This window comes from Urocampus carinirostris, chromosome 17 (assembly GCF_059441175.1).
Source record: "Urocampus carinirostris isolate Australia breed hairy pipefish chromosome 17, RoL_Ucar_1.0, whole genome shotgun sequence".
Lineage (NCBI taxonomy): Eukaryota > Metazoa > Chordata > Actinopteri > Syngnathiformes > Syngnathidae > Urocampus > Urocampus carinirostris.
Genome location: NC_142365.1, coordinates 19613358 through 19626497, shown reverse-complemented (window position 1 = coordinate 19626497; position 13140 = coordinate 19613358). Strand labels below are relative to the sequence as shown.

General features: G+C 38.2%; 1 protein-coding gene across 1 annotated transcript in view; it reads right to left on the bottom strand.

The window, feature by feature from the left end:
* The window catches only part of robo3 (roundabout, axon guidance receptor, homolog 3 (Drosophila)), an 81406-nt gene extending 72224 nt beyond the window's left edge, over window positions 1-9182 (bottom strand). Inside the window, exon 1 of the mRNA XM_088320792.1 lies at window positions 8690-9182. Coding sequence (XP_088176918.1) covers window positions 8690-8753 — 64 coding nt within the window. The 5' untranslated portion in view covers window positions 8754-9182. The remainder of the gene's footprint in view (window positions 1-8689) is intronic.
* Between the last annotated feature and the right edge of the window lie 3958 nt (window positions 9183-13140).

The window sequence follows — 13140 nt, the reverse complement described above, 5'->3', positions numbered from 1 at the left end:
TAAGTCTGAGAACACTCTGCAATTCCTATGGTGAATATTGCTATAGTTTTTAGCTTAAACCTACGTCTAGGAAAATACTGATTTTGGCGTTCCGTGCACAAACATCTGGATTTAGTAATTGAATTATTCTTTTTGTAAACCCTGAAATAACACCATATGAATAAAGCCGTGTCCTGTCGAGTTAAGTGTTCTATATCAGAGTCACAATTCAGAAAGCCTATGTCAATGATGCTCTTGCCTACTATAGTAAAAAAAAAAAAAGGTGCCTATGGGCATATTTGCCCGCTGGAACTAATTCCTTAGACAACCCATCTGTCTATGGTCTAAGGTGGGAAGCTTATGCTTATCATGTCAGGTCCCTCAGGCTGTTGCATTTGAGACTTTAATAGCTGACATGTACTGTCAGCACCCCTTGCTCAATAGTCCTTGTGCTGGAGAGCTACAGTTTAGGGTTATTAGTTTTTAATTTTTATAGTAATCTCTGAGCGCTTCGATTTCCTGAAAGAAGTATTAGGTAAAGTACAGCACGCGTGGAATCAGAGGGACCCTCAAAATTCAGAGAAAAGGTCTTGTTAGTAAAGTATGACAGAGCTCTCATTTTAACTTTCTTGTCTGCAAAATGAAAACTTGCTGCCACAATGAGCACAAATTCGCCCTGGATGAAAGAGAGTTTTGTGAGGCTAACCTCAAATGGGACGTGACGTCATCAGCACATACTATTGGTTTTTAGTAGGGCTGCAAAAATGAATCGATGAAATTGATAATCAAAAGCTTTCGCAACTACTTTTCTTATTGACTTGTTGTGTCACGTGATTTATGAGCCACTAAGGATGTTAAATCAATGCAAATAAGTGCATTGATTTCTGTTGTGAGGTTGTAGTACCACTTCAGTCCAGCAGAGGGCACGTTGAGACCGTTTTTATAAAAGTATGTTGTTTTTTTAAATAATTTTCTATAAAATATCGCATGATTACAAACAAAATTGGCATGAAACAGTCAAACACTACAAAGTAAACAATTTTCAAGGAAAGATAAAAGTGCTGCAGATATATTAAAAAAAAAAAAAAATTAATAAAATAAATCAAGTAAAAAGAAAAATAAGAATGATGGAATGTTCCACTCAACACAAGGAGCAGATTCTTAAGCATATTATATATCATTTGCAGATTAGGACTGTTTATCATATTCGAAGATTTAACTAAAATAAACAAATTATTTGAAAACATTTTTTACATTTTTATGCAGATAAAAAAATTCTACACATAAAGTGAAATGTATAGCTCTTCCTTTTTTTTTTGTCTTGGTCCAAATGTAATATGATCTTTGGATAGGTTGGTAGGAAAAAGTATTTTACATATTTGCAGGTCTACAGCATGCATTTGTATGTATTTTTGTGTATTGTTAAGTTATTTGAAAATTACTTTGTTATTGTTTTTTTTTCTTATTATTGAATGTTCTGTTGTTTTGTGCACTATTTTTTTCTTTCAGTCCAAAGCCTAAATATTTTATTACAGGAGGAAATTAAATGTGTGTTTTTTAAAAAATCTGATTCATCGATTAACCAAAATATAATCGACAGATTCATTGATTATTAAAATAATCGTTAGATGCAGCCCTAATTTTAAAAATATGAATGTAACATTTGCATTTGGTCTATGATTGTTTACAGGACTAAATAAGCCACATTTTAATAATTTCATTATTATTTCAGAGATTTTCCCATTCAAGACACTTGCATCTGACATTAAAAGAACAGGACTTCGATCTCACTAAACTCCATTAACTTTTGTGAAACTGTCCTTAGCCAATCCATAAATGTCACAATCTTGGGAATGCCCTTATAACACTGTGAACCAAAATGCATAACTGAACGAGAAAGCACAGTAGGCATGAACAATAAAATGCCTTCCTAATTGGGCTGGTTTGACCACAGTGTTTCCTCCCAAAAGGATACTCGGTGGGTTTAACAAGAATAGTCTGATTAAAATAAGAATATTTCCAATTTCAGGTTCTGTATGGCCATGTACTCATCACAGAAATCCAAATATGTGTATTTGGACTATTAATAGTCGAATTGAAAGGATTGGGTTACTCCTTTTAATAAGTAATATACTTGTTTATGTAGACACTTTTGAGTTATCTGGTGCGCTGTTTGCACGCTTAATTTATCCCTCGTTTTTTCCCCCCTTGTAATTTATGCCGAAAATAACTTTGGTATTGTGAGACAAATCATACACACTACCTCTGGCTAACTCGCTAAACAAGCTTTAGCTAGATATTTTGATTTCCCTATGGCATTTCATTTTCATATTCTGGCTCTATGGGATTGTATCTCACATATAAAACTTAAGGTACCTGCATGCTTCTGTCGACCAATGTACAAGCACAACTTTTAAACACATAAGACACAGCAAACAGGAACAATTTTCGGGCTAGGAGCAAAACAACTACAGTACTTCAATGGCCATGTTTACACACAGGGAGAGAATAGTCCGACTGGGATCAGAGTTCGGGATTCTGGAGCAATCCGAATGGATCATTTACATACATTGAGACAAACAAATAACCCGTTACATAACTAAGTATTCACATTAAAGGGGCAAAGTTGGAGGGACGTTATTAAGAAACCAATGTCATTTTTTGCTTTTTATTTTACACATTAAATAAAGAATGATTTCATTCATGTCACCTACAAAACAAACAAAACTCTGGTGCTTGTTTCCTCTCAGCTTCAAATGTGTGCCCCACTCCTGCCTCCATTGTGTTTGCAAGCTTTGCTCATACATGGCTTGCCAGAAACATGGATTTACACTATACAGTATATGGACAGATAAAACTGGTAAACTCACCATTTGAGTAGAAAATAAAATGGAAGTGTCCCAGTGAAATTCAGCAATACAGATGCTCCCCTACTTATGACCATTCAACTTACGAAAATATGGTAGATACGAACATATTTTTCAAGATGTCGAAAAATACCTGGACATAGCTGTAAGTTAGATTTTGTATTGTGTGCACCTTTTTCCGACTACAGGACAATACTGTAGTGCTTCTTTCTGCTGCTACCGGCATGTGGCGCTGTGAGAGGTCACCCAGCCTCCACCCTGGAGAACAAATCCGCTTCCTCTTCCTAGTTCATGTATAAACATTCTATACTGTATCTCCAGCGCGCTAAGAACTTTTGTAAAATGCTGTTTAATATCTTGTGCATCTATTCAATATGGTTGATGTCAAGTGAAAAGAAGTGGCGAGCCGTTTCATTTGAAATTAAAGTGGAATACGGAAGCTTGATGCGGCTGAGAAAACGATTGGATCGCTCTTTTGGGCTAATTTTTACCTCGGAGGAGGAAGTCACTTAACTCTTGAAGCCATCTTCAAAAAGTAAGTTGAACTCAACTTTATTTATCTTTATAGAGCATATCATTTTATAAAATGTTTATTTTTTTAGTACAAAACAATACAGGCTGCAGTGGCTCAGGAGGTAGAGAGCTCGTCTTGGGATCAAGAAATCGCAGGTTTGATTCCCGCTCCTCCGTGTCACATGTCGAAGTGTCCTTGGGTAAGACACTGAACCCCTAATACCCCCAATAAGCAGGTTATCGCCTTACATGGCTGCACGGCCGCTATTGGAAAATGTGAAGCACACTGTAAAGCGCTTTGAGAAGTCTTGACTTGAAAAGCGCTATATAAAATGCAGATCATTTCATTTTCATTTCATTTCATTTCGTTTCATTTATACAAGCCTTAAACATACTTATATAAACCTCAAACATACAAAATATAGCACTGAAGCAACTTCTGAACAAATTCAAGTTACGAACGTACGGAACCTCGTTCGTAAGTAGGGCAGCGTCTGTACACATGTGACGTTTTTGTCAGTAAGCCACATTTAATGTGTATCATTCATCCCTGGAATACAGGTCCACAATTCTTAATGGAACCAAAACATCCTGGATGAGGGGAAACATCATCTGAGTAAATGTTATAAATAAAGATTATATAAAATAAATAAAAATCATAAATGAAATTATTAGCGAAAAAAGGACCAACCCAACCATGTCAATCAGACTACTTGCCGTCAGACATAAATATTATGCTCAAAATTAAGAACAGATTAGTGTGCTTGTTTACATGACCTTACATAACCAAAATACCGGCTATAATAAGATTTAACAACGACACTAATTATTTAGTCGACTGTGCTTCGCCCTTTCCATTTAGGTAATTCCCAAACACAATGTATATGAGCTAACTTATCACGAATGATGCCAAACCACATGTGTTAAACACATGGCCGTGAGCCAAATGTGTCCCGCCACATCATATTATGTAGCCCACGATAGCTTAAAATGTCTGAACAACAAGGAATAAATGGTTCAAGACTACTTTGACCAAAAACTACATTTCCCACAATGTTTCTCGACTATGATACTTGCACACTGATGCCTGGGTGCCACAACACTGCAGTGTTTCTATACCAATGCCAATGAGTGGAACAGAGTGATTATATTTAAAATGTTCGAGAAGATTTTGTTGTATATGGTTAACAACTAAATGGAATTTGAAACCTTTTAACACTCTGGAAAAGGAGGAGCACTTTATGGTAGCTTTTAAGCTGGATAGCTTGAATAATATTCTCAAAAGGAAGAGGATTGGTGATCACTGAACTTTAGCAGCGTCTTAGGAAACAGACGATCATTTTGAAATGTCAGATTTTTTTAGCCAAAAGGTATTTATGATATTTTGTTTGTGCCTTTAGGTCAACTTGTAACCTAAATGTAAAACAGGCCAGGATATAATTTAGCTTTTTTGGACCACTATCCTTTTAAATAGACATGCGTGCAGACATCGGTTTACAGGACTAAAAAGCTGGGAAGGGTTTGAGTTTTTTTTTATCTAAGAATCCAACAAATAGAGCTGTATGGAATTTGGAACCTTTTTCACAAGCGACCGCCATCTCCTGGCTTGTGTCATCATTGCAATCTCTGTTAGCTCATTTATATTGTGTGTGCATTTCGTAGGCGACCTTGAATAAGCTGTATTTTCATCTTTTTTGGTGTGCATTTGAACTCTACTTGAAGCATTTGAACCATTTTAACCCTACACTGACTAATAGAAATAAAAAAAACTTTCAGGAACAAGCATGAGGTCACTTTCCAGACCCCATTTCTCCTCTCTAATGTGTTCCGCCCTGAACAGCTCTGGTAAAAGTAAAATAAAAAGCAGATTGTCGTAGTGGAAAATAGAGCATAATGTCTCTTCAGTTGGGCATTTGTAACAAATAATTAATAAAGAAAAGGTTTAACCTTCAACTTTTTAAGGACACCTCAAACGACGCACCCCATCTCAGTTACATTTATAAGTAACGCTAAGTCCTTTGAGGAGAGCCATTACGCTGATGTGAACACTACATGAAAATTAGTATGACACCCCTCTATACAAAAAGATTAATAGGATTTCTCCCCAAGAAACCCAATTCTCATCTCAATCAGACTATTCCCTGCCTGTGGGCAGGCCACGAATCAGTATGTTTAGTCCCTAATTAGAGTGTAGATATCAAGGTTTGGTGAGAGCTATTTGATGTGGTTAGTGGCTTGTTTGGGGTGGGGGAAAGGAAGTCATCCCACGGTCATTTCAGTAAAGAGCATGGCAAACAGTCTGTTGAGTGCGATTGGAGCCCCTGTGTTGACTGATGCTAACAATGATGACTGAAAATCACACTGCTGATATCAGTCTCACCTTACTGGACAAACAAACTGGTTAAAGGTGACTGGTTGACTAAGGGGAGGGGAACGATTGGGAAAAAATCTTTGCAAACATTTTTGAGGCTTACTAGGGTCATTGGGGCACCACTTCCTGTGGTGTGTATTGGGCAAGTGCAGCCCAGCCTAGCCGTGCCCATCCCTTTCTAGGCCACTTTTTGGGTAGGGGTTTTCTACCCCACATGAAACAGATAGTACCGCGTTCTATGGTTACCAGTAGCAGGAGAAGCCTTATGATTGAACTCAGATGCAGAACCTTCATCATTTGGTCACCGTTGTTTTCAGAGATAAGCCGGACCTCAGCATTGGCGGGCAGCGGCGTGTGACAATACTGATACTAGATTCTAAACCACTGGGGGAAAACTATTTTATTCCAAAACTTTGAGTATCACGTCGTACAATACTGATATGCTTAATCTGTTTTAATATTGGACAAATGAAAAGAGCATATCACAGGATGTTATTTCCTTATTTTGACTCACTTTTGTTTTGACTGTTACTTCATTGTCGCATTGGGCCAAAGGCGTTACTATTGCTGTATACTTTGCACCATGGTTACGATCAAGATTCCTTTAAAGGAACACTGTAATATTTGACCACCAGATGTCGCTGTATTGTGTGGTGCAACCAAAATCAATGAACAAGGAAGAATGTAAACTACGGAGTCTCAACTTGATTTAGAGCAAACAGAAGTTTACGAATAATGAGTGCTGTCTGGTATAATACAATGAGAATGAAAAATGATTTAAGGTACAATCAGGTATCACAGCTGTATTTTACCATGGTCGACATTTTACCTTTATCAACTTCTATTTTTTTATGCTTGTGTGTCTGGTAAAATAAAAATAGATAAATTGCCTATTTTACATGCACAGTGCATACATAGTCCACTGCATTTTTGTATGTCAGAACAGATTGCAAACCTGTAATTATTTTTGCAAAGAACGTGTCATTTCTAAATGGTCCCAATAATGTAGATGAATGAGAAAGGCTGGCTCGAACAAAAGTCATATTTCAATGGGGAGCAGATGCTGGTCAGAATCCCCGGTCCCTTGGGTGGGTCCCATAGTAAAGCTGCATACTAGCTAATCATATGTCTAATTGCTTAAGTGCCCTTTTATGTAACATTGATTTCATAATTAAGAAAGATTGGTTGGGATTTTTAAACTTCACGTGCTATTAAGTAGCATATCGGGTTTCATGCAGTACTCATCATTAGTGTGGGCACTACAGGGATTTTTGGTATCTATCAAATACCAAGCAAACACTGGCTAGAATCGTCCCATATCGATAGAATACTGATATCTTCTGCTTGGAAATATCATGATCATTGACTAATTGAATTTCGCGTTTCAACATTTAGCAGTATTAAAAGAAAAACGGCTTCTATTACAACAGCTGTTTCAGAACAAAAGACAAGTGAGTCAAACTGAGAAAAAAATAGCAATGGAACTATATCTATCTACCCTGGTCATATCCCTTAAGAGGGGTGACCGACAGCAAGACAAACACATATACAAAAACAAGGAAAAGAAAAAAGGAAAAAGTAGCAAAAAACAACCCCAAAAATTACCATTACCAACCCAAATGTCCTATAGAGCTAAAATACAAATATAACAAGGTCAATGTGAAACTTAAATAACTTTCATTGCACAAAATGCCCCAAAAGTGCAAATAGTGTAAGAAATACAATGAAAAAAAAACATTTAACACTATAAAAATAACAAATACTTCTACTTAACAACTGATTCAAAACAAAAGTCAAGAGTCAAATAAAAAAAAAAGCCGCAATGTAACAAAAATACAAATACTGAAGAACAATGTCAACAAGACAACTAATATATAGTTCATTACACAATATTTTCAAATGAAGTGAGTAGTGCAACTAAAGTGTAAACCCCGTTGGGTTGAATTTGAAAGTTTTATAATGTATCAAATCAGAATCAAATCAAAATGTATTTGTATAGCCCTTTTCAGCAACAAATTGCAACTCAAAGAGCTGTATAAAATAATTAAATGTACGGTAACAAACCAAAAAATGCCATATGTATGTGTATAAAATCTTGCTACCCACAAACATACTATAGCAAAAGTTAAAATGGAAAGGCAAAATTGATCGCAAGACAAAAGTATTGATCTAATCGAAGAACTTGCTCAGTATCAATAATATTAGTATTTGGGTCCATCCGCCCACCCTTCCTTTAATGGTTGTTTGGTTGGTTGGATCCCGGCGGCACGGCGACTGGGTGGTTAGCACACAGCCCCTCGGAACAGAGGTTCAGGTTTCAAGTCCAGCTACCACAGCCACCCCGTGTGAAGTTTGCATGTGCACCCAGTGCCTAAGTGGGTTTCCTCCGGGCACTCCGGTTTCCTCCCACATTTCCAAAAACATGCATGTCAGGTTAATTGGCCAGTCCAATTGTACCTACTTGTGAATGAGCAAGTGAGTTGTATGTCTCTGTGTGCCCTGCGACTGTCTGGCAACCAGTTCAGAGTGTCCCCTGCCCACAGCCCGGACATGGGCTCCAGCACCCCCGCGACCCTACTGAGGATAAGCGGTGCAGATAATGAATAGATGGTTGGATCCCTTAACCGTAGAGACACCATTTCCTATGGTGTGTCTTGGTCAAGTGCAGCCTGGGGTTGCCCAACTCTCACCAAGTCGACATATGTTTCTACTCGGTCTCGAACAGAGGCCGGTTTGCGTGTTAGGCGAATGTGCTAACCACTGCACATAAACATTTAATAAGTAAATAAAAACATGTTATATTAAAATGGGGGGGAAATTACAAGTGACTCTTGTCTGAAAAATCGTATATTTTAGACGATGTTAGATGGAATAAGAACCAACTGGGTGCTGAAGATGTGTGGCACACGGGCTCCATCTGTACAAACATTTAAGGAATATAAAGGGAAATGTAACTTACCAAAAGCCAAACTCCAAAACCCAAAGAAAACCAGTAAGAAGACCAAGGTTAGTGGTAACTCCATTTTAAAGTGAAGCGTGTCATAGGTAGACAATTGGAGAAGCAACAAATCCAAACAGGCTAAAGAAAGTCTTCACAAAGTAAGTATAAAACTCCACAGGTAACGCCATAGGTCCAAACTAATAAAAATCCGACTTCACTCATTCCAATTTAACTTTTTTTTTTTTTTAATCGATAAGTCCAGCGATTATCAACAGCAAGCCCACTGTGATGAATAGGAAGGCGGATGATATTGTAGTGCAGTGAACGAACATCCACGAATCCTCTTTTTGCGTATTTACAAACTGCATTTATGTTTTTTTAAAAAAAATCTATAAGGGGATTAAAATGAATCCCAAACGACACAAAGCATCAGGATATTAAGAATATACGGAGAACCCGTTTAAAAACAGCGCGGGTTGTCTTTAAGTGTAGTCCGCCTCCGTTTCATTCAGCACGCTGTGCAAAACTGAACGCCTGTCCACAAATGGAAATCATGCGCATCGTTAAATGTTCCGGTAGACCTTCACAATAAAACAAAGCCCAAACACAAACCTAATTTACCGGCTGCGTGGGAACCGTACTTCTAAAATTCAGGATTGCTTTTTTATTCGTGCATATCAAATATATGTAATAATTCTTTACACTTGCTCAAAACTTGAGTTCTCAACGAAGGTTGTCGAATGAGTTTTACTACAGGAAGAGTATGTTCTTATTTTATACTGAAATCATAGTTCTTGCATTGTGTTCATCAAACTTTATTTTTAAAGGGCTACCTAACAACAGAAGCGACACAAGAAATTAATAAAGAAACTAAATGCGTAATAATAAATACAATTAAACAGAAATGGTAGAACATGCGGGACAAAGAGAGAAGAGAGAGACACCTGCATGACATTCAACAAAATATTAGAAAAGTGGAGACTGTGAGACGAGACTACGAGTTGGACACAGTGCCTTAAAGGGACAGTGTGTAATATTTAGTGGTACAAAAACTTTTATTCAGTAAAAAAAAAAAAACAACAATAATGATTTGGATACCAGGCAAAAGGACATTAACGACCATATCAATGTTATGTTTGCATACAAATCATGGGTCGAGATATTTGTATTTCTTTTGCACTGTGTGTGGAATCCCCACTTAGGTCCCCGCCATGTTTGTCCCTCGCTCACACCAGACAACACAGTGCCATCTAATAGTCAAATATCACACATTGGGGCTTTAAACAAAACGTTTATTCACCAAAAATCATTTTTATTTGAGCTCAAAATCTATCCTCCCTTCTCCCCTCAAGAAGATTTCAATGATTTTGTCGTAGAGATTATCCGTGCGTTTTAGTTCTATCAAGACATTCCTTTCGATCGCCATTGAAGCTCATGCTGAAAGTCCAGGCTGAGCCACTTCAACCGACAGCTGCTCAACATTCGTTTTACAAGCCAATGGTGTTGATTAGTATAGCGTTTATTGTTTTCGATGTCTGCTGTTTACTGGCTTTGTCCACTGTTTATTTCGGGTTTTTACCCATCATCATGGTGTCGTCACGTGGTTAGGCGTGTGCAAAGGGTCAATAGAAATTAAGAGCGATATTTTAATCAGAGATTTGTTCACAAAACACATTAGACTGAATGGGAGAACTCCAATGCAAACGCGAAGACCCTGCTGAGGGTGAAGAGCTGGTCCACTGTTCACCCAGATTCGATCTTCTGACGGACCCTTATAGGACAATTATCTCTATGTGGTTATCTAACTTTCGTTTGGCACAAAAGGTAATCTGAATGTAAATTTTTCCTACAACTTTTTGTTATGCAAAATGTGATACTATGGATACAAATCATACAGTGGCTATGGTATGTCACGAACAGGAGAAAAACACATTTCACAGTGACTGTAAAATGCTGCAAATGATCTGAGTGCTTGTTGTGGCTGCCCTTGATGAAAAGTGAAAAGCAATATCATGTAGGCCAAGAGACAGCAAACTGAAGAAAATGAGTCCTGACATAGCAAAAGCCACAATGCCACAATGAAACAATAAAGCAAGATTGGGGCCGAGTGCTCTTGAGGTGAGTCAATATTCAACATTCAGCTTTAGACTTGGGGTGATGGGATAATGTGGATTGAAATTTGCTTCAAAATAAAAAGATACAGATTAAATTCTTGCCTCACATTACACATTGTGTTTTGGAAAGAGTTACCGTATTTTCCAGGCTATAAGGCGCACCTCCATTCATCTATTCATTATCTGCACCGCTTATCCTCAGTAGGGTTGCGGGGATGCTGGAGCCTATCCCAGCTGTCTTGGGGCAGTGGGCAGAGGACACCCTGAACCGGTTGCCAGCCAGTCGCAGGGCACACAGAGACAGACAACTCACTCGCTCATTCACACCTAGGGACAATTTGAACTGGCCAATTAACCTGACATGCATGTTTTTGCCCGGAGGAAACCCACGCAAGCATGGGGAGAACATGCAAACTCCACACAGGAAGGTTCAAACTCATGACCTCAGAACTGTGCCGCACACGCACTAACCACTACGCCTCCGTGCTGCCCTAAGGCTCACCTAAAAACCCCAAATTGGCCATAAATTTGAAAGTGCGCCTTATAACCCAGAGCCCTTGTATACCGCAAAAAAAACAGTGCATTAGGTTTTAACGTATACTACCGTATTAATGCAATCAAAGGACATAGCGGACCAAAGTTGCAAAGCATTGTATGCAGCGGGTATCAGCAGTGAGACTTAATTGGACCACCAGTGTCGTGGATGACATGTGAAAAGGTATCTAGTTTTAATCTCTTCATCACCCCTTTTTTACTCATGGTGCCGGAAAAAAATGTTAGGGAACGGCTGAAACAGAAATTTCTTCCTGAAAAATATATATAACCGCAAAGTCCGATACAGCATTAGCTACACAAAAAGTTGTTTCCCTCGTCGTGCTTTTTTGCGTTTATCTATATCATTCAGGATAACATTCTGTTTTCTCCGTTCTATAACATTCATTTCTGGCACTACGTGAAAAAATAGTGTAATAATGAGATCAAAATGCCTTTTCGCATGTCATCTGTATCACTAGTGGTTATATAACAGCATTCTCACAGCTGCGACCTGAGTCTGATTCCCGGTGCATTCAATGTTTTGTGGATATGATCAGCAACATTTTTCGACTAAACAATCGTTTAATCTTTGCACTAATAATAATTATAATTGTCTTTAGTGACATTGATATCAATGTTGTGAAACATTGTACGAAACGAGATTAATGTGAATTTCCCTTCGGGGATGAACAAAGTATCTATCTATCTATCTATCTATCTATCTATCTATCTATCTATCTATCTATCTATCTATCTATCTATCTATCTATCTAGACATGGCACTCCAAGGCCAAACGTTTGAAAATTAAAAAAGAATAAAGACTATCAGGATAAATAAGCAAAAAAAAAAAGTAATTACATTATAGTGCTTAAAAACTGCCTAAGTTATAATAATAATACAATAAAGAATTGTGCAGTTAAGTACCATAATATATTTTTTACAGTTTCATTTGGCGACAACAAAAAGAGAAATAAACCCAAAAATGTGTGTCTGTTTAGGGTTGTGATGGCCCCTGGGGAAGAAGCCGTCTGAGCCTGAATATATACCGTACGCGCAATGGCTATACACAAATAAATACAGTACTGTAGTACTGTAGTTTTACTAACATGCGCCTCATAGTCCCCTGCGCCTTGTAAATTAAAAATATATAATAATCCGTGGGGCAGCATGGCGGGGCAGTGGTTAGCGTGTTTGCGGCACACTTCTGAGGTCATGGCATCAAACCTTCCTGTGTGGAGTTTGCATGTTCTCCCCGTGCTTGCGTGGGTTTCCTCCAGGCACTCCGGTTTCCTCCCACATTCCAAAAACATGCATGTCAGGTTAATTGGCTGGTCCAAAATTTCCCTAGGTGGGAATGAGCGAGCGAGCTGTCTGTCTCTGTGTGCCCTTGGCAACCATTTCAGGGTCTCCCCTGCCCACTGCCCACTGCCCCAAGTAACTGGTATGGGCTCCAGCACCCCCGCGACCCTACTGAGGATAAACGGTGCAAATAATAGATGGATGGATGATAATCCTTTGCGCCTTACAGTGCTGAAAATATGGTACTCTCCTTTAGAATTACATTAAGAACAATAAAAAAACAAGCACCCCTTTAAACGCCCTAGATAGTTTTTCCATATTTTATCCACGTGCATGTTTAATTCAAACACCCATACTGATTAATTGAGCATTGAGCGTTGATTCAATAAAACATGATGAAGCCCTCAGTTGAATGCGGTTTCCTTCAGTTATGACTGATGCTGCTACTTAGTGTAACTGCCTTTGTCCAACATTTGCCATTGCTGTCAGCAAAATCAATTAGTTCATGAATTTAAACTGAT